At 38.4% G+C, this 20,613-nt stretch overlaps 1 protein-coding gene across 9 annotated transcripts in view; it reads left to right on the plus strand.

The window, feature by feature from the left end:
• The window catches only part of ARAP2 (ArfGAP with RhoGAP domain, ankyrin repeat and PH domain 2), a 235,134-nt gene that overhangs the window by 71,036 nt on the left and 143,485 nt on the right, over nucleotides 1-20,613 (plus strand). For all 9 annotated transcript variants that reach the window (XM_062213241.1, XM_062213242.1, XM_062213243.1 and 6 more), the window contains exons 12-18: nucleotides 680-862; nucleotides 4,189-4,363; nucleotides 4,832-4,966; nucleotides 16,163-16,307; nucleotides 18,162-18,264; nucleotides 18,891-19,089; nucleotides 19,268-19,331. In XM_062213241.1, the coding sequence (XP_062069225.1) occupies nucleotides 680-862; nucleotides 4,189-4,363; nucleotides 4,832-4,966; nucleotides 16,163-16,307; nucleotides 18,162-18,264; nucleotides 18,891-19,089; nucleotides 19,268-19,331 (1,004 nt within the window). The remainder of the gene's footprint in view (nucleotides 1-679; nucleotides 863-4,188; nucleotides 4,364-4,831; nucleotides 4,967-16,162; nucleotides 16,308-18,161; nucleotides 18,265-18,890; nucleotides 19,090-19,267; nucleotides 19,332-20,613) is intronic.

Consider the following 20,613-nt stretch of genomic DNA (forward strand, 5'->3'; position numbering starts at 1 on the left):
CGCCAGGGAGTGGCGTCAGTCTCTAGGACCTCTGTGATGAGGTCCTCACCATATTATAAAAATGGCTTAAGGCCTGTTTGATAGTAATAACTCTTTCAGAGTACTTCCTAAATGAGATGGTTTCTTTAAAAATAAAAAGCACAAGAGTTTTAATGGTAATAACTACATTTAAAGACTTGACAGATTTTTAAAACTTAAACGAGAACTCTCTTTCTAACTCAGCATGGGTAAAATATTAGAAAAGTGAATGACAACATTGGGCAAAAGTTACTGCTCTTATGGCCATGCTCAGTTATTAACTGTGATTGAGTTCAACTTGCTGTCTCCTATTTCCATTTTTGTTCCTGTTCCACCAGCATTCCCTGGAGACAGCATTAGCCCACCTCAGCCATTGCAAATGATCTGTCTCATTTTAAGTTACAAAGAAAAATTTTGCCGAAATTTGTGTTGCTTGTGGTTTCTTTCCAGCCTGAGTTTTTACCATTATGTAGAGCAACTAAACTGTATTAAAAATACATATTGTATCCGCTTTCATACTTCACATTCTCTAACAAGTTGGTTCTTTCCTGCATTTCCTTGTATTTTATATTGAGTTATGCTTTAATTTGTAATGTGAGTGAATTTTCTGCAGATTTAAATATATTCTATGAGCTGATATGTTTTATAATTTTTTGACAAGCTTTTTATCATCATTGGAAACAAAAGAGCAAATGACTTTTGGGCTGGTAATCTTCAAAAGGATGAAGAATTACACATGGACTCACCAGTAGAAAAGCGAAAAAGCTTCATTATTCAGAAATACAAAGAAGGAAAATTCAGAAAGACCCTTTTGGCATCTCTCACCAAAGAAGAATTAAATAAGGTATTCAGTAAAACGTAATGGTAGGCCTATGCTTTCATGTAATTAAACATGTACCAAGATTCCTGATAAGAGGCAAAAAAATTGGGACAGGTGTTTGGCTCAGCGGTTATGATGCTGTTTGGTATGCCAACATCCAATATTGGAGTGTGTAGATTTTAATCCAGGTTATTCCACTCCTAATTCTGGCTTTCCACTAATGGGCACCCTGGGGAGGGGCAGCAGCTCAAGTCATTGGGTCCCTGTCCCCCACATAGGAGACCTGGATTGGGTTCTTGGCTCCTGGCATCAGCCTGGCCAAGCTTCAGCTGTTATGACATCTGGGGAGTGAACAGGCAAAGAGACTTGTTTCTACATGGCTGTCTGCCTGTCTCTGTCTCTTGATCTCTATGCCCTTCAAATAAGTAAAAATAAATAAATAAGGCTTTTCACATAAGAATTAAAAAATCTTTTGTTTGATAAAATTACTTTTGTTTTACTTCCTTTTGTGAGATTGTGCCAGTAGTTTTCCACATATTTTCACTTATGGATCCTTTACCAAAAGAGAATTGATTTCCTCCATAATTGAAGTTTCCAACCAGCTCAGATCTATCTCTGTTACCTTCAAAATCTCAAAACATTTCCCTGTTTTAGGGACAGAATACTAACCGTAATTTCATCCATATGTTGCTGATAGTGTCACCAAAATTGCCATGGTTTTTTGAGTTTATTGTTACAAACTATGGTTTATTAAATGCTGTTGATCTGAAGTTTTGTTTGCTTTGGGCTAAGTGATTCTATTTTTTTGGGTCTTTGTCATGCTGCCCCTTTGGTCTTTTGGCAAAGGATTTTGTGAAATTCCTCTCACCTCTTATTTTCCTGAATCCCTGCTTTCTTTTCCTGTCTTGTGTATTAGGAGGCTTTTCTGTGTATAGATTTTTAAAACATATATCTTTAGATACCAGCTTTTTTAATCTTTAGATGATTTTTTCATGGCTTTCAATTCTTTACTACAGATCTAATGATAATGCAGGTTGGATAACGATGCCTATTCAAGTAACATGCTAAACATCATGGATAATTCATTCGTGCAATTGAAAAATATAGATATATAAACTTGGTTTATGTTTCTATTCTGCTGATTTTGTTCACCCCAAATTAGTTTTTCTTCATCATATATCTTTGTTACTAGTAAAATGAGGTCACCAACTGATTTTCAAAAGTACACAATGCATGTAGGTGCCTTAGCTGGGAAAGGAATGAAACAAGAGAGTGGAGAATCATTTGGTTAGATGTAAATTATTGTTAAGATACTGAATTTTGTTTTCTGTAGTGTTTTCATGGGTACTAATTACATTATTAAATAATTACATTATTAAAAGAACTGTCCAGTTTTACGAGATATGCAATTCAAACAGAGTCTCATAAATCTAGGACTATGCTTCAACTAATTCTCTTTACCAGGGTTTGATGGTATTAGTGTATAAAAACTAAATTTTGTCGAGTGGCATTGTAGCCCAGCCGGTTAAGCCACCACTAAGGATACTTGTACCCAAATTGGAGTGCCTGGGATCCAGGCCCACTTCTGCTTCTCACCACGCCTCTTACTATTGTACAAACTGGGATGCAGTAGATGGTGGCTCAAATGGTTGGGTCACTGTCACCCACGTGGAAGACCTGGATGGAGTTATTGGTTCTTCACTTTGGCCTGGCCCACTCCAGATACCACAGGTATTCAGGGAGTGAATCACCTGATGAAAGAGCACTCTCACAAACTCATTCTCTGTTTCTCTCTATCTCTTTCTGGCACTTTGCCTTTTAAATAAGTAAAATAAATAAAATTAAGGCAATAAAGGTAGAGTGACTCATGGATTTGGGAAGGTAACTGGAAAGCTTGGAGAACAAGGCCGTATGTTCCCCGTGTTCCTTTTCTACTTGATGCTAATGTGAATGTTGTAAATGGGCAGTTATTGGTATTCCCAGATGAGGTTCTGTCTGCCACACCTCACAGTTACTGAAAGCTAAACCATTAGATAAATTTTAAATTAAGTGCCAATAAATTGCATTTATTTTAATTGTATGGAAGCGTATCTATTGGCCTTATCTCCAAATAGACTCTTTAAAATTAGCATCTTTTGATAAAAATGAATTTATTTGGTAAATATTTGTTGTACACTTACTGAGTGTGGAGATACAAGTGTGGTAATAAATAGATTTGCCTATTTTATTCATGGTAATGACAGTCAAATACAAAAGACTGGACAGAAACAGCCAAACTCCTACAGCATCAAGGAAAATAATAGGGTGATGCAGAAAGTCAGAGACTATTAAAGTGAAAGGGGGTGATAACAGGTTTCAGTTCCAGAGAACATAAGGGCCAAGATCACCTAGCCAATTTATACAAAGTCATGTATAAGAATTTAGGCTTCTTGATGCTGAGGTGAAAGGAATTCTAGAGGTCAGCTAGACCATGGTAGAGAAGGCGACAGTGGAGCTTCCAGGACAGGAACCGTGATTGATCCCGGGAACTCTTGGCTGTATATGATCTGCTGTCCAGGGCGACAGCTAAGCAGCAGCTGTCCTATGGCTGCATCACAGCAGACAGCTTCACCAGCGATCTGTCCAGGTGCACCTTGGAAGAAGGGAGGTAAAATGGTGATTCAGGGCTGAAATTTCAGGTGGCTTCAGGATGTGCAGTCTGAGCTTCAGAAGTAAACAGGAAACCAGTAACGTGAGATGTGATGTGCAGACTGACATGGTGAGAAAGGAGAAGACAAACAGCTTATTATATTCCAAGCAACAACAAAAAAGTCTGATCCCTGCAGGTGCTAGTTCTAGTGCGTCTTGCTTGCTCTTTCTTCTCCACTGTCTTCCCCACAAAGCAGAGATCCTGAATCTTCTTTGCACTCATATTTCAAATTCTCAAACCACAAATGATAATTTAAGTAGTCTATGGCTTCTGATTAGGTTGGAAAAATATTGACTGCATTCAGATGGTGAACATTTAGTGGAAACTTCATTATTTCAGGTAAAGTGAGTAACAGCCATTGTCAGAGTAGGTAAATGTAAAAATGTCTTCTACAGCATGTAGAATGGCTAGGAAGGTTTAGAAGGAACATCACAGCCACAAGTGATGTATTGAGGCTTTACAGTTTTGGGTTGTAATATACATCCATATGGTGCAGGGCTTTCTGCCTACGGCCCCATTCAAGCCATGATTATGATTAGCTTCTTTGGAATGAGAAATGCAGCCTTCCTCTCATTGACTGAACTGTCAGACTTGCGCTGATTTGAAATTGCTAGAATCCTATTTTCTTCCCTTTCAAGGTGTATTTTCTTTTAACGTCCAGGCTCTGTGTGCTGCTGTTGTGACACCTGACGTTCTGGAAACAATGGCTTTGCTGTTCAGTGGAGCAGATGTCATGTGTGCAACTGGAGACCCCGTGCATAGCACCCCTTATTTGCTGGCCAAGAAAGCCGGGCAGAGTCTGCAGATGGAATTTCTTTACCACAATAAATTCTCAGGTTAGTCCCCATCCCTGTGCTAACCTGCTCTCTTCTGATATATTCCTAAAAGGAGGGAAGCACAAATCCACTTACTTCTCCCATGTGCTAAACCATTAGAATGAAGAAAAATGTAATTACCCAAGCGATAGAGGATGCTTAAGACTATTTATTTTTACATCATTTCAAGAGAAAGTTTAGGGCATACATCTTTTATATGTCTTTAATCTTATAAATGGAAGATTAAAATAGTTAATCCCACATAATCATTTCCACTAAAATTAAATCCGATTTTCATATATGAATAATAAGCATGACTTAAGCACTTATTTGCAATTTTTATGCAAAGTAAGATGAAAGCATCTATATTTATTCTTTGGGAAATTTGAAGCAGCTCTTATTCTAGCTCAGAGCTCACCTTCGTATTTACAAGCAGTGTTAAAATAATTGTTTTAGATTTCAAATGTGTTATTTTTGAAATTTTTCTAGATTTCCCCCAACATGACATTCATTCTGAGGGTGGATTAAGTCAAGAGGCCTCCCAGTCCACGTTCCTTTGTGACTTTTTGTATCAGGCTCCTGCTGCAGCTTCTAAACTCTCTTCAGAGAAAAAACTGCTTGAAGGTATCTTTTCTGCTTCTTCTAGATTTTATCAGATAAAACTTTACTCCATTATCAAAACAATTGGGTTTAAATTTTTATTTCTTTTTCCCTTAAGATGTTAGATTTGATCTTACAGTGGAGATATATTTTTGGAGGATTTATAAATGCTTCCAGGCACAGATAATATTTCATGTACTGCAGCAGGGACTTACCATGGGGCTGGAATGCTGAGCGGATTCTCAGCAGAATTCACTGATGTCTGCTTTCTGGGCCAGCTGATTCTGTTTCAGATTTTAGGGTTTATTCCAAAAAGAACCTGGAAGTCAGCCCCTTCTCTTAGGGGTGAATAAATGTGAACATGTTAGGAAAAATTGGCAAATTTTCAGTATGAGTTGAGCATCCCCTACCCGATACATGTGGAACCAGAAGGCCTAAGCATTTCAAACTTCACTGGGCTTCAGATTTTGAATTTTTTCAGAGTTTGGAATACTTGTGTGTATGTATGTGTGTGTGTGTGTATTAAATGATATCTTGTAGGTGGGACCCAAGTCTAAACAATGGAATTTGCTTATGTTTCATATATACTTCATGTGCATAGCCTGGAGGTAGATTTGTAGCGTGTTTTTAATAATTGTGTGCATGAATCAAAGTGTCATGGTGTGGAATTTTCACATCCTGTGGCATCCTGTGGCATCCTGTCAGCACTCAAAAAAGGTTCAGATCTGGGAGCATTTCACATTTGGGATTTTCAGATTAGAGTTTCTCAACCTGGAGCCTATTCAGGTGGTACCAGGGAGTTCAGTGTGTTCTGAAACTGAATGTGTGTGTATTTGAGCAAAAAATAAAACTTATTCATGGTTTAAAAAAATGATGGGAATAAGTTTGATTTTGTAGTACAGTCCAGGTTTTGAGGATTATCTGAGCAATGGGCATTTATCTATGTACCCCCTTGTGTCAGGCTTGTGCTGAGCATTGGTAATACATAATCTAACTAAGACACAAGCCCGGTGCTCATGTTACACACATGTGAACTAAGTTGGGCAGTAACTACAAGAAAATATAGTGAGACCTGAACAACTGGAACAAAGATTTTAAGGAGAGGTTAGCTATACAGATCAACTGATGGTGGGTTTTGATGAACTCAGTAGCCTGGCATTAATTCCTTAAGTGGTCTAATTTAACTATATTACTCGATCGAACAACAGTAGGATAGAAAACCCACTTTAGAGTGTTAACTCGGATACTTGTGCATTTGAAGTGATTACCTCAGTATAAAACTTATATGTCCCCCTCCCCCTGTACCTCCCAGAGTAGAATTCTATTAGCATTAACTATATTAGATTTCCTGAAAAGAGACAGAACCCTGGGGTGAACATGTTCTATGTATATGGCATTGCTCTGGTTACTTCCTGTACATTAGTTTTAATCCTCCTACAAAGTCTGCAGGAGAATTGATGTTAAAACAGTTTTCACAGGAAAAATGAAGGAACTCAGCATGATGCAGAATTTCACACCTGACTGGTGTTCTAATTGTTATGGTTCACCCTTGGTCAACCTGTGACAGCTTGGAGACAGTAAAATGGCAAAGCATTTTATCTTTAAATTTAGATGTGTTCTTTCAGCACAAAAAAAGCACTTGGTTTTTATTCTCTTCCTTCACTCAGTCAAACTGAAAATAAATGACAATATTAAAGATATTTTTGAAAAGCTTTTGTTGCTCTATACAGTATTTAACCTGTAAGCAGTTCAGTGATAACTAATCAGAGAGAGGGTGATAGTACCTAGATAACTTTGAATTGACTATAACCATTATTAAAATAACTGAATAAGGCCAGTAATGTAGCTGTCAGTGAGTTTTTATAAGCTTTCTAGAATGTTTCTTCTAAATACTGGGAGATCATAGACTCATTCTTCAAACCACTTGACTTTCACAAAGATCAGATAGGACATTTGAAAAACAATATATTATAAGCCCAATATATTATAAACCTCTGGAGACTAAAAGTAAACATTTACACTTGATCTTAGCCATAAAAACTTTTTGAGAATTATCATTATAATATCTGTAAACTTATCAGTTTACTTTAATATTTTCTTGAAATAAGCGTTTTTCATAATTACATGAGTACTGAATTGAGATCTTAAACAGTTGTTATTAAACCTTCCATCTTTTTAAAACCAACTACGGAGGTTTGGGTTAAAATTTATTTATTTATTTATTTATTTTTTGACAGGCAGAGTGGATAGTGAGAGAGAGACAGAGAGAAAGGTCTTCCTTTTGCCGTTGGTTCACCCTCCAATGGCCGCTGTGGCCGGCACATCTCGCTGATCCGAAGCCAGGAGCCAGGTGCTTCTCCTGGTCTCCCATGCGGGTGCAGGGCCCAAGCACTTGGGCCATCCTCCACTGCACTCCCGGGCCACAGCAGAGAGCTTCCTGGAAGAGGGGCAACCGGGATAGAATTCAGCGCCCCAAGCGGGACTAGAACCTGGTGTGCCGGCGCCGCAATGTGGAGGATTAGCCTGTTAAGCCATGGTGCCGGCCTTAAAATTTATTTTAAAACACAGAAACTCGTGCATTCTCTGTACAGTTATCCCTTGATATCCTTGGGGGAATGGCTCCAAGTCTCCCTTCTGATACTTCAACCTGTGGATGTACAAGTCCCTTGTACAAAAGTAGTGTTTGCAGGTAGCCTACACAATCCTCCATATAATTTAATATACATCCCTCAGTTACTTACAATAGTTAATGCAATATAAATGCTTTCCAAATGTATTTTTTAGGGAATAATGACAGAAAAAATCTGCACATGTTCAGTACAGATACAATGCTTTTCTTAATATTTTTGATTTGTGGTTGAATACATGGATGTGGAACCCAAGGATACAGAGTACCTAGTTTGTGTTTAATTAGGGATGTTTCCCCATTTGGGAAAGTGAATATTGGTATTTTGGCTTTATGACACATTTGAAACAATTTAATCTGAAAATAATTTCCTGGCAAGGTATTCTTTGTCCTCCTTCCTTCCATCCAGTTTATCAGCAAATTCTGTCATTTCAGACTCAACAGGGGAGTCTCCTGACAGCATCCCAGCCCCCCAGGCACCATGTCCTGTTCATGCATCAGTGCCCTCCTTTTGTATCTCCCTTAGCTTTCCACTAAAACTTTCTCTACAAGCCAGAACTAATGATCTTTAAAAATTTAAAGCAGGCCATGTAATTCTACTGCCCAAGCATATTGACTTTCCATTCCAGAATGTAACCCTGTTGCATATCGTGGCCTAGGAGATATTGTATCTTATTTCCCATCCACCCCTACCCTTCATCTCTTATTTCATTCTACACATACATAACCCATGCTGGACTTGTGTCCTCCATTTCTGGAGCATTCCACGTCCTTTCGTGACTTTTGTCGGCCTTTACAGTGGCTGTTTGCTCTGTAAGGCTCTTTTCCTACTGGTAGTTCCTGACCTGTCGAGGATCAGTTCATTGCCACCTAGTCAGTGAGGCGTCACTGGCGTCCCACATAGTGTGCTCCTGTTGCCATCACTTCTTTTGCAGGGGATGTACTTGTTCGTCCCATGAAGACTATTCTTTCTTCACTTACTTGTTTTTTCCCTCCTTCTGGACTGAAAGATCAGGAAACATCAGCTCTTTTGATTTGTTCAGGACTATTGAATACCTGGTGCCTATAACAATGTCAATGCGTGGTAACAATGTGATAAATATTTGTTGAATGACCATTTCTGTCTGTTTATCTGAAAAGCAGAGTGACAGAGAGAGGGAGAGACAGAGAGACAGAGATCTTTCATCCACTGGTTTACTCCTCAAATGGCCATCCTGGTTGAGCCAGGTTGAAGCAAGGAGCCAGGAACTCCATCTGGGTCTCTCACTTGAGTGTTAGGGGACCACGTACTTGGACCATCTTCTGCTACCTTCCTATGTGCATGAGCAAGGAGCTGGGTCGGGAGTGGAGCAGCCGGGCCTGCTACTGGCTTTCCCATGTGGATATGCCGGCGTCACAATGGCAGCTTAAACTGCTACAACAGCAGCCCCGGAGTGACCATCTCTTTAAGCATTTTGCTAACCAGTCTGAAAATGTAAGTCATATAATAATACTTCAGTTTTGATCTGGGTATAAAATGATACAGTTGGGGCCAGTTTTGTGGCGTAGTGAATTAAGCTAATGCCTATGACGCCAGTTTCTTTTATGGACACCAGTTCGTGGCCCAGCTGCTTCACTTCCATTACAGCTCCTTGCTAATGGCCTGGGAAGGTGGCAAAATATGGCCCAAGTTATTTGGCCCCTGCCACCCACACAGGATACCTGGAAAGAACTCCAGGCTGCTGGCTTCAGCCTGATCCATCCTTGTCCATTGAGGCCATTTAGGGAGTGAAGCCATGGATGGAAAAATCCTCCCTCCAATACTGACTTTCAAATAAATGAGTAAATCTTAAAAAAAAAAAAAAAAAAGGATACAGTTGCTGGCACAAAGCATATTTTGTATAAAAAGAGTCTACTTAAAAATGAAACAGAAAATGTTGAACTGTCAAGAATCATTCTGCTTTCTGAGTTTATTTTCCAGCTCCCGTTAAGATTCCCAGTGGTGTTACTACTGGTGAGCATCAGCTTTGTGGGAAAAATGAATTATTTGGAAATATTTAGAGATTAGCGTGTAGTTTTCACCTTTGCCTGTGAAAGGCTAGCGCCTGGATGAGACCACTCCATCAGTACTTGTCAGGATGGCCGTAAAGCCAAACGATGAAAAACGAAGACAGACGTCTTGAAATAAAATGCATGTGGTCCTTCAGAGAGCTACAGAGGCATCAAATTGTCAGTTCAGCTTTTCCGGACCTCAGGTTCTTCTAGCCTTTGGTTATGAAGACTGATCTGTATTTCCTTCTTCCTTTTTTCTTTTTTTTTTCTTCTCAATTTGGTGTTCATGAAAAGAAAGATTGATAGCTCTTGTTAAACCTAAGAACAGAGCTGAATAATAGCATCCTGGGCTTGTTTTCCTTATTCCCCTCAACCCTATTTTGTTCCCTTGAAATCTTACCCAGATTTGTTTGCACAGTGTTTGGTTTTTAAGAAGAAAGTGGTTGATGTGGCTTACCAGAAACTGTTTGGTCTGTTTGTATTTAATGTCATGGATTAATGTTGAGGAATCTTGTAGATCTTTTGTTCTGTGGATATCCTAGATTGTATTCTTGAGAATCTTTTCTGAATGTATATTCCTATTTTCAGCAGATTTTAAAAAAAATTGTTTTATTTATTTGAAAGTACACAGAGAGAGAGAGAGAGAGAAATCTTCCATCTATTGGTTCACTCTCCAAATGATAGCCATGTCCAGGGCTGGGCCAGGCTGAAGCCAGGAGCCAGAAACTTCTGGGTCTCCCACGTAGGTGTAGGGGCCCAAGCACTCAGGCCATCTTCTGCTGCTTTCCCAGGCCATAGAGAGCTGGATCAGAAGTGGAACAGCAGAACTTGAATTGGCACCGCTGTCGCAGTTGGCAGCCTAACTGCTCAGCCTCCACATTGGCCCCTTCAGTGACTATTGAATACTATAAGTTATGGAAATTCTTCATCAGGAAGCAATCTATAGTTTTGAAAAGTGGTATATTTGCTAGCATTCTGGCCTCAGAATCAGCCCTTAAGGCATTTGGATCTGGCTGAAGAGCCTATGAGAGTATTTTAGGCATGGAAAGCCAACACACGCTGGGGAAAAAAAAAAATAAAGATGAAGAAGAAGAAGAAGACCTAAATGAAGGATCTCAGCGAGTGTGATCCCAGTGGAAAGAACAGGGCCATCAGAGTAGGAGGTACTTTTCTCTGAAGGGAGGCGAGAACTTCCACTTTGACTATGGCCTTGTCGGAATAGGATAGAAGTCGGCGAACCCTAAAGGCTTCCATAGCCTCGGCAACTCATGGCTAGAGCCTAGGGAGATTACTGACGCCATAAACAAGAGTGTTAAATTGTTAAATCAACATCAGTAGTCACTGTGTACTTACGTCCCATGTGGGATCTGTCCTTAATAGGTTGTCGAAGGTGAAGTAATGATATAGCTAGTACTGAAACAGTATTTTTACACATTGTGGTAATGTGTGGGTGCAAACTGATGAAATCTTTACTTAGTATATACTAAATCAATCTTCTGTATATAAAGATAATTGAAAATGAAAAAAAAAAAAACCCTTGGTTTTAAATTGGAAATTACATAGAAAAATAATCAATCTTTTTAAAAAAAAAATATCTTGCAGAATCTTTGTCATTAATGTGATGTACACTGTTATTTAATGCTATAACTAGTACTCCAACAGTATTTTTTCACTTTGTGTTGCTATGTGAGGGCAAACTGTTGAAATCTTTATATATACTAAACTGATTTTCAGTATATAAAGAGAATTGAAAATGAATCTTGATGGGAATGGAAGGGGAGAGCGAGTGGGAAAGGGGAGGGTTGCGGGTGGGGGGGAAGTTGTGGGGGGGGGAAGCCTTTGTAATCCATAAGCTATACTTAGGAAATTTATATTCACTAAATAAAAAAAAAATTAAAAAAAAGAAAAGTGGTATATTTGCATTAACTGCCTTAGCTTTATTGTCCACATTTGTATTGAAAGATGTGACATCTTTTTTGCCCTAATGCATTATTTTACATAGAGATATATAGCTCGGCATATAATATTCACAGAGAGGCAGTATGTGTAGTCGTTAAGAGTACAGCATCAGACCCCAGCTGCCTGGGTTCTACCCCCAGCTCAGATGCCAAGTACTTGTGTGACCCTGAGGAGGTCAGTGAACTGTTATGTCCCTGAGGAAAGGATACAGGGAAGGGGTATGATAATAGACTAACCTGATAAGGGGATTCAGATAAATGCGTATAAAATGTGGAGAATTATGCGTGGTACGTAAGTGTGAGAGAAGAAGGGGAAAGAAGAGAAGTACTGGTGGGTGTGCTTGTATGTAAACACAGCTGCTTCTGGCTTCCAGTTAGATTTTGAGTGTTTGTGTGTTGCCTATAGGCTGTAGCTGACAACTAGGGTACTCCCTTGGGGTATCTGTATTATTGCATAGTCATATTGATATAGGTCACCTTTGGAGTTCTTTACCCATGCTTGAGTAAACCCCAAAGTAATGTTTTCCTTCACTGAAACCATTATGCTTAATGAAATAAGCCAGTCCCCAAAAGGCAAATATCATATGTTTTCTCTGATATGTGGCAGTTAATATAGAATACAATAAGTGTATAAGAATGAACAGATATATTAATGATTTGATTATTGTTTTTAGGTCTTGTTTAGACTCCTGTAGAACAGTGGTCTTTCTACTTTCTGCTTGTTGAAAAGTATGTTTAGTGGTGTATTAACCTGTGATTATACAGTAAATCAAAATTATGTTTTTGCAAAATTTAAAAAAAAATGAAGGAGGTGGGTTGAGGGAGGGAAGTATGGTTATCTTCTTAGAATTATATCTATTAAATACATGAAATCTGTTTATAAAAATTTCAAAAAAATTGAATAGGAAAAAATGAATAACCCCTGTGGCCAACCCACCCACTTTACTTACACCTTCCACACAAGCTCCTGTCTATTAAAAACAAGAGTCCTAAGAGGTATCCATTGTGTGACCCCACTTTTACCCTAGTGGACATCATCCAGTAGCTGATTAACAGTAGGACTTGTGCTGTACAGAGGGTTTCACAGAGGGTATCGACATTTCTGAGAGTCAGAGTCAAGAGTTCACAACTAAATTGGCCTAAGCGAACGAATATCATCCAAGATAATTTTGCTAAAGCATTTCATTGCTTCCCAAATCAATAGGAATGTCAAGATTTCCCATCACAGCTCTGTTACTCTAAATCCTCAAGGGTAGTATCCATGCCTACCTTGTCAGACCTCTGGCCCACTTCACTTACAAAACTAACGCTAATAAATGGTTATAGAAATGATAATGCTATGGGACTAAATCTGCTCAAACCCATATTTCTAACTTAAAATGAGTTTATGTGCACCTTGAAAAAGAGATCTGTCATTTGTTTCCCATTAGAATTTACATAATTAGATTCTGCATTCACATTTATTTTATGCGTCATTCATTTGGCACTGTTTGTTAGGACCTTGAATGGCTCCCACTTGTCTACTGACAGAGGCACAGATTCTAGAACACCTGTCATGTGAGGCTCCCGAGGCCTGGCCTTTGCCATGAACCTGCCATCTTGTTTCCCGTTTCCCGGCTTCATGTGTAATCTCATTATCTGCCCAAATAGGGATTCTGGTTTCCCCTTTCTGTGACTTTGCTCACGCTGTTCTTTCTCAGAATCGGGAAGTGATTGTAGTTCTGAATACATTCTTTGCTGTTTTAGAAGCATGCCTCCTCAATCGTAAAGGACTGTTTCAAAGCAGTTTCTTTCTGTGAAGTTTCTTTCTGATGGCTCCAGTCTGAGAGTGGCTTCCGTCCTTGAAACTTCTGATCTCCTAAATGGACTACCTGATGGTTATCATTCCAGGCACAAATCCCCTTCCGTTGGCCTGCAAGCTACTAGTGAGGACCGGAGGCGGAATCTTAATCTGCCAGTGGTTACCCTCTGTGTATTAAATATTGTGGAGGTCGACTTACTCTTTTGTGAAGATTATTCTAGTCATCTAAATGCCTTGTTTTGAAGTTATAACCACACTTTGATGAGTATACTGATGTTTTCATTACATTTTAGAAGTCAGAAATGATTATTCTTTTAAAAATTATTTCCTTTCATGATTTTCATATAACCATGCTGAGTATAGGCTGTGATTCAGCATTTAGGGGCCCTGAAAAAAAATGGATCACCTTTCCCTGGGAACTGATTGAGTCTCTGTTAGCTCTTTCCCAGGTCCCATAAAGGATTTCTTTGTGCTGTTTGCTTCTCTGAGTTATGACTTGACTTTTCATATGGTGACCCATGTTTCACAATATATACTTCTCAGTCTCAGGGTTGCTTCCTGTTGGCCGTCTGTCCTAGGGACTGTATTTTGAGGCCCAGTATGTTGTCTTGTTTTCTTCTAGTTTTTACCAGTTCCCCCCCTTCCTAAGGTTCAAATGATATGATAAAGGAGAATTTAAGGAGCAGTTTAATATATTTTTTCTTGTAACGTTTTTAAAGCTATTTTGACTCCGTTTGAGACTTACAGAAAATTTGCAGTGCTGCAAAGAATTCCCATGTCTTTTACCCAGATATCCCAAATATTAACTCTACATTTGTTTTATCCTAATTTTTAGTGTGTATGTGTGCATGTATGTGTACACATAAATACTCACATGCATATACATCTTTGTTTGCTGTTTGCCTTATGCTGGCTCATTTCTTCATTTTAGCTTATGACAGGCTTTCCTTCGTTACAAGCGTTGGTGATACATCCTGGCTGGCTTTACCTTTAACTTTCTATGTGGTCTTCATTATGCTGCAACTTGGCATCTTGCACTGCATTTTCAGTAAAGTAGGCAGTTTCCTCCCGAATACACAGACCCACAGGTGTTTTTCTCAGCACTTGTTTCATTGGATATCTTTGCTGTATTTAATATTGGTAATAAGTCCTTTAAAAAATGCTCTGGGAGGGTGGTGTGGTGGCATAATGAGTCAAGCCTGCAAAATCCCATATGGGTACCAGCTCAAGTCCAGGCTGCTCCAACTTGCAATCCAGATCCCTGCTAGAGGTGTGGGAAAAGCAGCAGAAGATTGCCCAAATACTTGGGGCCCTGCCACCCATGTGGGAGACCTGGATGAAACTCCTTGCTTCTGTCTGGCCCAGTGCTGGCTGTTGTGTTCATCTGGGGAGTGAACCAACAGATGGAAGATCTCTCTCTCTCTCTCTCTCTCTCTCTGTCTTTCTGCATCTCTCCTTCTCTATCTAACTCTGACTTTCAAATAAATAAATATATTTTTTAAGAAGTACTTTACTTCTATTCTGTTTTATGTATGGCCTCTTCTCATTTTCTCCATAATTCCTAAGGACCTGTATATATTCATCACCCCTTATAATATTAAATTCCCTAAGATTTTATGTTTGGTTACTGTGTATTTTGAACTTCCATCTCATACGGAACACCTTCTAGTTATCAAGCGCTTTCCTTGGCTCCTCAGTGCAAATCCATTGTCATACTTACTTTTAATTGGATTTCCAAACTCTCCTTCAGTGTTTCTGAAAGGAAACTGCTATTTCACTGGAACCTCTTTTATTTTTTATTTTAAATGGTAATGAGTATTATTGTCCATCTTTTAATCAAAGCTTTTCAATGATACCATGATTAGTGAGTTCTCCTTATTTTCTGTATCGCATCAGTTTCATTTTCTTAGCACACACACATGCATGCTTGTGTTGCTTTTATTCACACCCCATCACTGTCTTGTTGTATACCCCTTTCCTGTCCTTAATAATAGCCAGTGTCCTGCTTCGGCCTCTTAATTCCTCACTTAAACCTCTGTCAACAGAGGCCTCTGGCATCATCCTCTCAAATCCATTTGCCACAGTAAACAGAGTGTGAGAAATTCCAATCTGATGTTATTCCACTGCTAGAACCATTTCAGTGGCTCACCTACACCCACAAAAATCAGGAATCAGCAGTTTCTGAATATTTTAGGTTCTGTGGACCAGACGGGCTCTGCCTTATCTCAGCTCTGCCCGGGTCCAGGCAAAGCACCCACTCGATGAATAGCTGTTACTTACTCCAGAAAAGCTTTGTTTATAAGAGCAGGTGATGATCTGATTTAACCTATAAGCCATAGTTGCCTGACCCCTGTGCAAGATGGTTTTCAGTCCCCTAATCAAGGCTTTAAGGAAATTACAGGGAACAGCGCCTTCTTCTCTGGTGTGCCTGCCTGTGATCAGCTGTAGTCCCCTTTTCCTCCTAACATTCTGCAGACATTTCCCTTCCTCATGCTTTGTACACACATCCGTTTTGCAGTTTCACAGTTTTGCAGCAAGTGCTTTCTGGATCTGCCTGCTTCAGTGGTCATCAGTGTGACAGTCATTTTTGCCATGTACATTCCATGCTATTAGATTGTAAATGTTTTGAAAGCAGAAAATGTGACACCTTTATATCCCATGAAACAGTGGTAGGCTCTTTACAATGAACTGGGAAATTAATACATTTATCTATTTGAATCTAGTTATTGCTTAAAACTATGCATTTGTGAAAATCAGGTTGATGTTGTAGCTCAAGTATTACTTGTTTTGTTCTGAATTTTTAGAGACGAATAAGAAGTGGTGTGTTTTGGAAGGAGGTTTCTTGAGTTACTATGAAAATGATAAGTCCACCACGCCTAACGGCACCATTAATATCAATGAAGTTATCTGCCTGGCTATACACAAAGAGGACTTCTATTTAAATACTGGGTAGGTCTGCCATTTACACAAGAGGAAAGGTATTTTTAGGTAATTGTCACACCAGGTAAAAAGGGTTTTGTTATCATTTCTGTTCTTCAGTTGCTTCTGAAAGTTCTCTAGAGAATTTACTCAAAAGTATGAAAATGAAAGTGTTATGCAAGGCATGAAAGGCTCACTTGTTTGCATCTAATCATAAGCAAATTTTAGCATTCCCTTCTTCACCATCATAGTCCTTTTATATTACTTAGTCATTATTTTATATAGTGGGCTAATGGCAAAATTTATGAGTTCATTTAATGAATATCATGATTAAAGTAGAAGACAAAGGGAAATATCCAGTGATAATTTGTTCACATTAAAGTAAAATATCAAATTTACTGGTATATTGAAATGCTACATTTCCCAAACTTTATGCTGGTATTTTAATAGTCTGAAAAAAATTGCACTTGAAATATTAAGCATTATATATGCAAGATATTTGACTCATGGGGTAGTTCAACTGAGTTTGAGGACTTTTTTTTTTTTTTTTTTTTTTTTTTACAGATAAAGTTAGACAGTGAGAGACAGACAGAGAGAAAGGTCTTCCTTCTGTTAGTTTACCCCGCAAATGGCCGCTACGGCCAGTGCTGCACCGATCCGAAGCCAGGAGCTAGGTGCTTCCTCCTGGTCTCCTATGTGGGTGCAGGGCCCAAGTTGTTGGGTCATCCTCCAGTGCCTTCCAGGGCCACAGCAGAGAGCTGGACTGGAAGAAGAGCAACCAGGACGAGAACCCAGCGCCCTTTTTTTTTTGAGGACTTTTTGACACAGATCATCCATTTAAGGTCTTTGATCTGAAATTTCTTACCATGTTTTGTAATACATTTAATGAAAAAGTGTAAGTATTACATTTAAAAAAAATCAGTTCTATAGGATCTTAGCATTTTAATGAAAGATTTATATGACAAAAGGAAGAGACTTGCAAAGCTATGTGTTTACATAACATTACACAAAACCTATTACCATTGTTACATCATTTCTAGTATGTACTTGCTGAGATGACTATTATTTTCTACTAAATGTAGCTTTTTATATGAATAAGATCATTAATTGATTTATTTTAACTCTTGATAGTGCCATTCTAATGAATAGTCAATTTTATGTGTCATACTGTGGAATGTTTAAGTAAGAGCACTGTATAAAGTTGCTAGATTGGTAAATAAATTGCCACTTAAAACATTGCTGTTCATTCATGTTAACCTATAACATATTTAAAAATATAACATTATTGATGAAGTGTTACTGATAGTGATAGAGAGGGTCTTTTGAGATTTTTAGATAATAGTAGCACACAAGCCTCACATGTTCTAGGAAATAGTTGGAGATCTGGATGAGGAACTCATGGTAGAAGTCAGGCCATTGGCTGTTACTCTAATTTTATCTGTAATAAAGTGATGATGTTTCAGGGTGGCATGAGAGAAGGAAGATTTGTAAACTACCACAAGAAGAGGGCTTGTAACTTTGTGGACAGCATTTGCTTTGAGCCATCAGTCAGAGGTAATCTAGGCAGAGTGGTCAGAGAAGGAAGAGGAAGGCAGGCAGAGTCCTTTGTCATATCAGTGAGCTGAAGAGTGTCCAGGGCACCAGCAACATCATGCAGTAGATTGTCATCTGAGGAATATTAATTTTGTCTGATCCAGAAAGTTCCATTTAGCTCATTTGATAGCCATACAAACCATCAATAAAATAATATGTTAGATGGATGAATAGGTTGATTTCACAGTACTTTCCTGTTTCAAAAGGAATTTCATTAATAACTTGATCTGTATGTTTCATGAGAGCCAAGTACAATGGCTAATGGTGTCTTTTTATTCATACATGCTACAGGCCCATCTTTGTTTTTGAGATCTACTTACCTTCTGAGCGTGTGTTTTTATTTGGAGCTGAAACATCTCAAGCTCAAAGAAAGTGGACAGAGGCAATAGTCAAGGTATTTAAATATTATATTATTACTTCAAACCCAGGAAAGATTCTTAACTTTGAGTCTGGTTGAGCTTTAGGGGTCCATGAAAATTTTATTCAAGAATCTGGAGAAAAAAATGTATGTACTTCATTAGGTTTTCCAAGTTTATAGTCAAAAGCAGATAAGAGTTGCCTTTCTAGAGCCTTAAGCAGAGAAGAAATTAACAATATTGGAAAAAAACATTCATGGACCTTTCAGTGTTTTTGATGATTGTTTTCAGTATTAATTTTTATATGTTTTTATGTGTAAATTTCTTACTCATTGTGTGTACAAAGGGGAAGAAATGGACAGAATCAGTAAAATATATATAAGCTGAAAAAACAGTGTAGGTTGACATTTTTAAAAAGGCCACAGATCAACAGAGAGAATGTCTTCCTGTTTCAACTTTATGTAGAGCAAGAAAAATGGCACAAGATGCTGCCATTTGAAACTCCATTTTTACTGTTTAGTTTGGAAACACCCAGCATGCTTAAAAAATTGTTCTGAATTTGGGGTGACCAAGATAATTTTCCCACCTTTCCTCAGATCTGTGGTTAGGGAAGAGATTTCCTATTTTCACTGTCTTTATTACTTTTCTGTATTTGTTTTAACAGCATTTTGTTCCCTTTGTTGCTGAAAACTTAACAGAAACTGACTACGACTTGATTGGCCAGCTCTTCTACAAAGACTGCCATGCCCTGGATCAGTGGAGAAAAGGCTGGTTTGCTATGGACAAATTCAATTTGCGTTTTTGCCTTCAGACGCAGGAAGTTCAGGAAGACAGGATGCACTTAAGAAGACTGCAAGAGTTAAGTAAGATGCTTTTCTCTTATCTTAGGGACGCAGTTCTTTATTGATGGGATAATGGTAGCTTTTACATAAAATGATGGCTCACTCTGGAACATGGGACTAAGTAGTATTAACAGTTGTTGTGTTTGTATGGGTGTTTAGGATAACATTTAAAAATACATACTTTTTTCTTCTTCTCTAGCAATCAGCACAATGGTTCAAAATGGGGAAAAATTGGATGTCTTACTTTTGGTGGAGAAAGGCCGGTGAGTGCTTTTTTGCTTTTTATCTCAACAATTCTGGGGGTTGGGATGTTTTGGTTATTTTATTGGAGAAGAAATCGTTAAGTTAAAAGCTGTTGGAAATTTTCTGAATCATACATATAAAATGTATATGAACTTTCTTCATAGCAAGTAAATTCCAATGAAGTTTACATATTTTTATATTTTTAATGAGTAACTCATTGTGCTCAGATTATTATAATTTCTATGGAATATTCACATTTAGGTATTTGCAAAGCAGATTGGTAATTGTAACTGTATTTTCAGTGGTGATATATAGTGGATATAAAATCCTGAGTTGTGCACACATATGGGGCTTTTATAAACTTCACTTTCTTCAGTGTGTTTAGTTTTCCAGTCACCGTTGTTAATGATCTACTCTTCATCAGGGATTATTATTAGGTATCGAGGACACAGCACTGAATACATGGACAACATTCCTGCCCTGAGGAAGTATATAGAGTAGTGGGGGAAACAAAGTATGTAGATAAAAAATAATTGTGTTATATTGTATCCATCAATTTTAAAAACCATGAAGAAAAACAGGCAAGGGAAAGAGAGAGTATTCTGAAAGCTAGGGCAACAGGAGAAGCTATTTTGATGAAAGACTTGAAAAGTGAAGAAGCAATGCATGCATTTGTCTTGATAGTGTGTTCTAGATCTAGGATCCAGCAGAGTTAAAGACCCTGAAAAGTGCTGGTCTGCAGGTTTGTGGCTTGGGAGATGTGGATGAGTCAGAGAACGGAAAGAAATGATTTTAACAATCTGTAGACCAGATCACATAGAGCCCTATAGGTCATGATGGGAGAAGATTTTAATTTTGTTCTGAATATAATTGGAAACTACTCATTCTGAGAGCTAGGATGTGGACTGATCTTTGTTTTGTTTTGAAGGCCTTCTATGGCTCCAGATGAGTAAGCTTTGGGGGAATAAGAGTGAAAGTGAGTGTCTAGTTAAGATGATGCTGTACAGGCAAGGCAAGAGATGGCTTCCGTGAGAACCTAGTGTTGATGAGTGGTAGGATATATTGTGAAGGTAGAGGTGCCACAGGGTATGTCGATGGAGCAAATGAGTATGAGAGCCAAGGAGGACCCCAAAGTTGTGGTCCTGAACTATACATGATGGTAGACCAAGAATCTGGTTTCAGCAATAGTAACTAGGAGATGTCTGTTTTATAGCAAAGTGGAGCTGGTGAGTAAGCAGTTAAGCCTGAAATTAAGTGAAGCAGTTACAATTAGGATGTAAATTTACCATTTAGTTGTTGTTT

The sequence above is a fragment of the Lepus europaeus genome, chromosome 16 (assembly GCF_033115175.1).
Source record: "Lepus europaeus isolate LE1 chromosome 16, mLepTim1.pri, whole genome shotgun sequence".
Taxonomy (NCBI): Eukaryota; Metazoa; Chordata; class Mammalia; order Lagomorpha; family Leporidae; genus Lepus; species Lepus europaeus.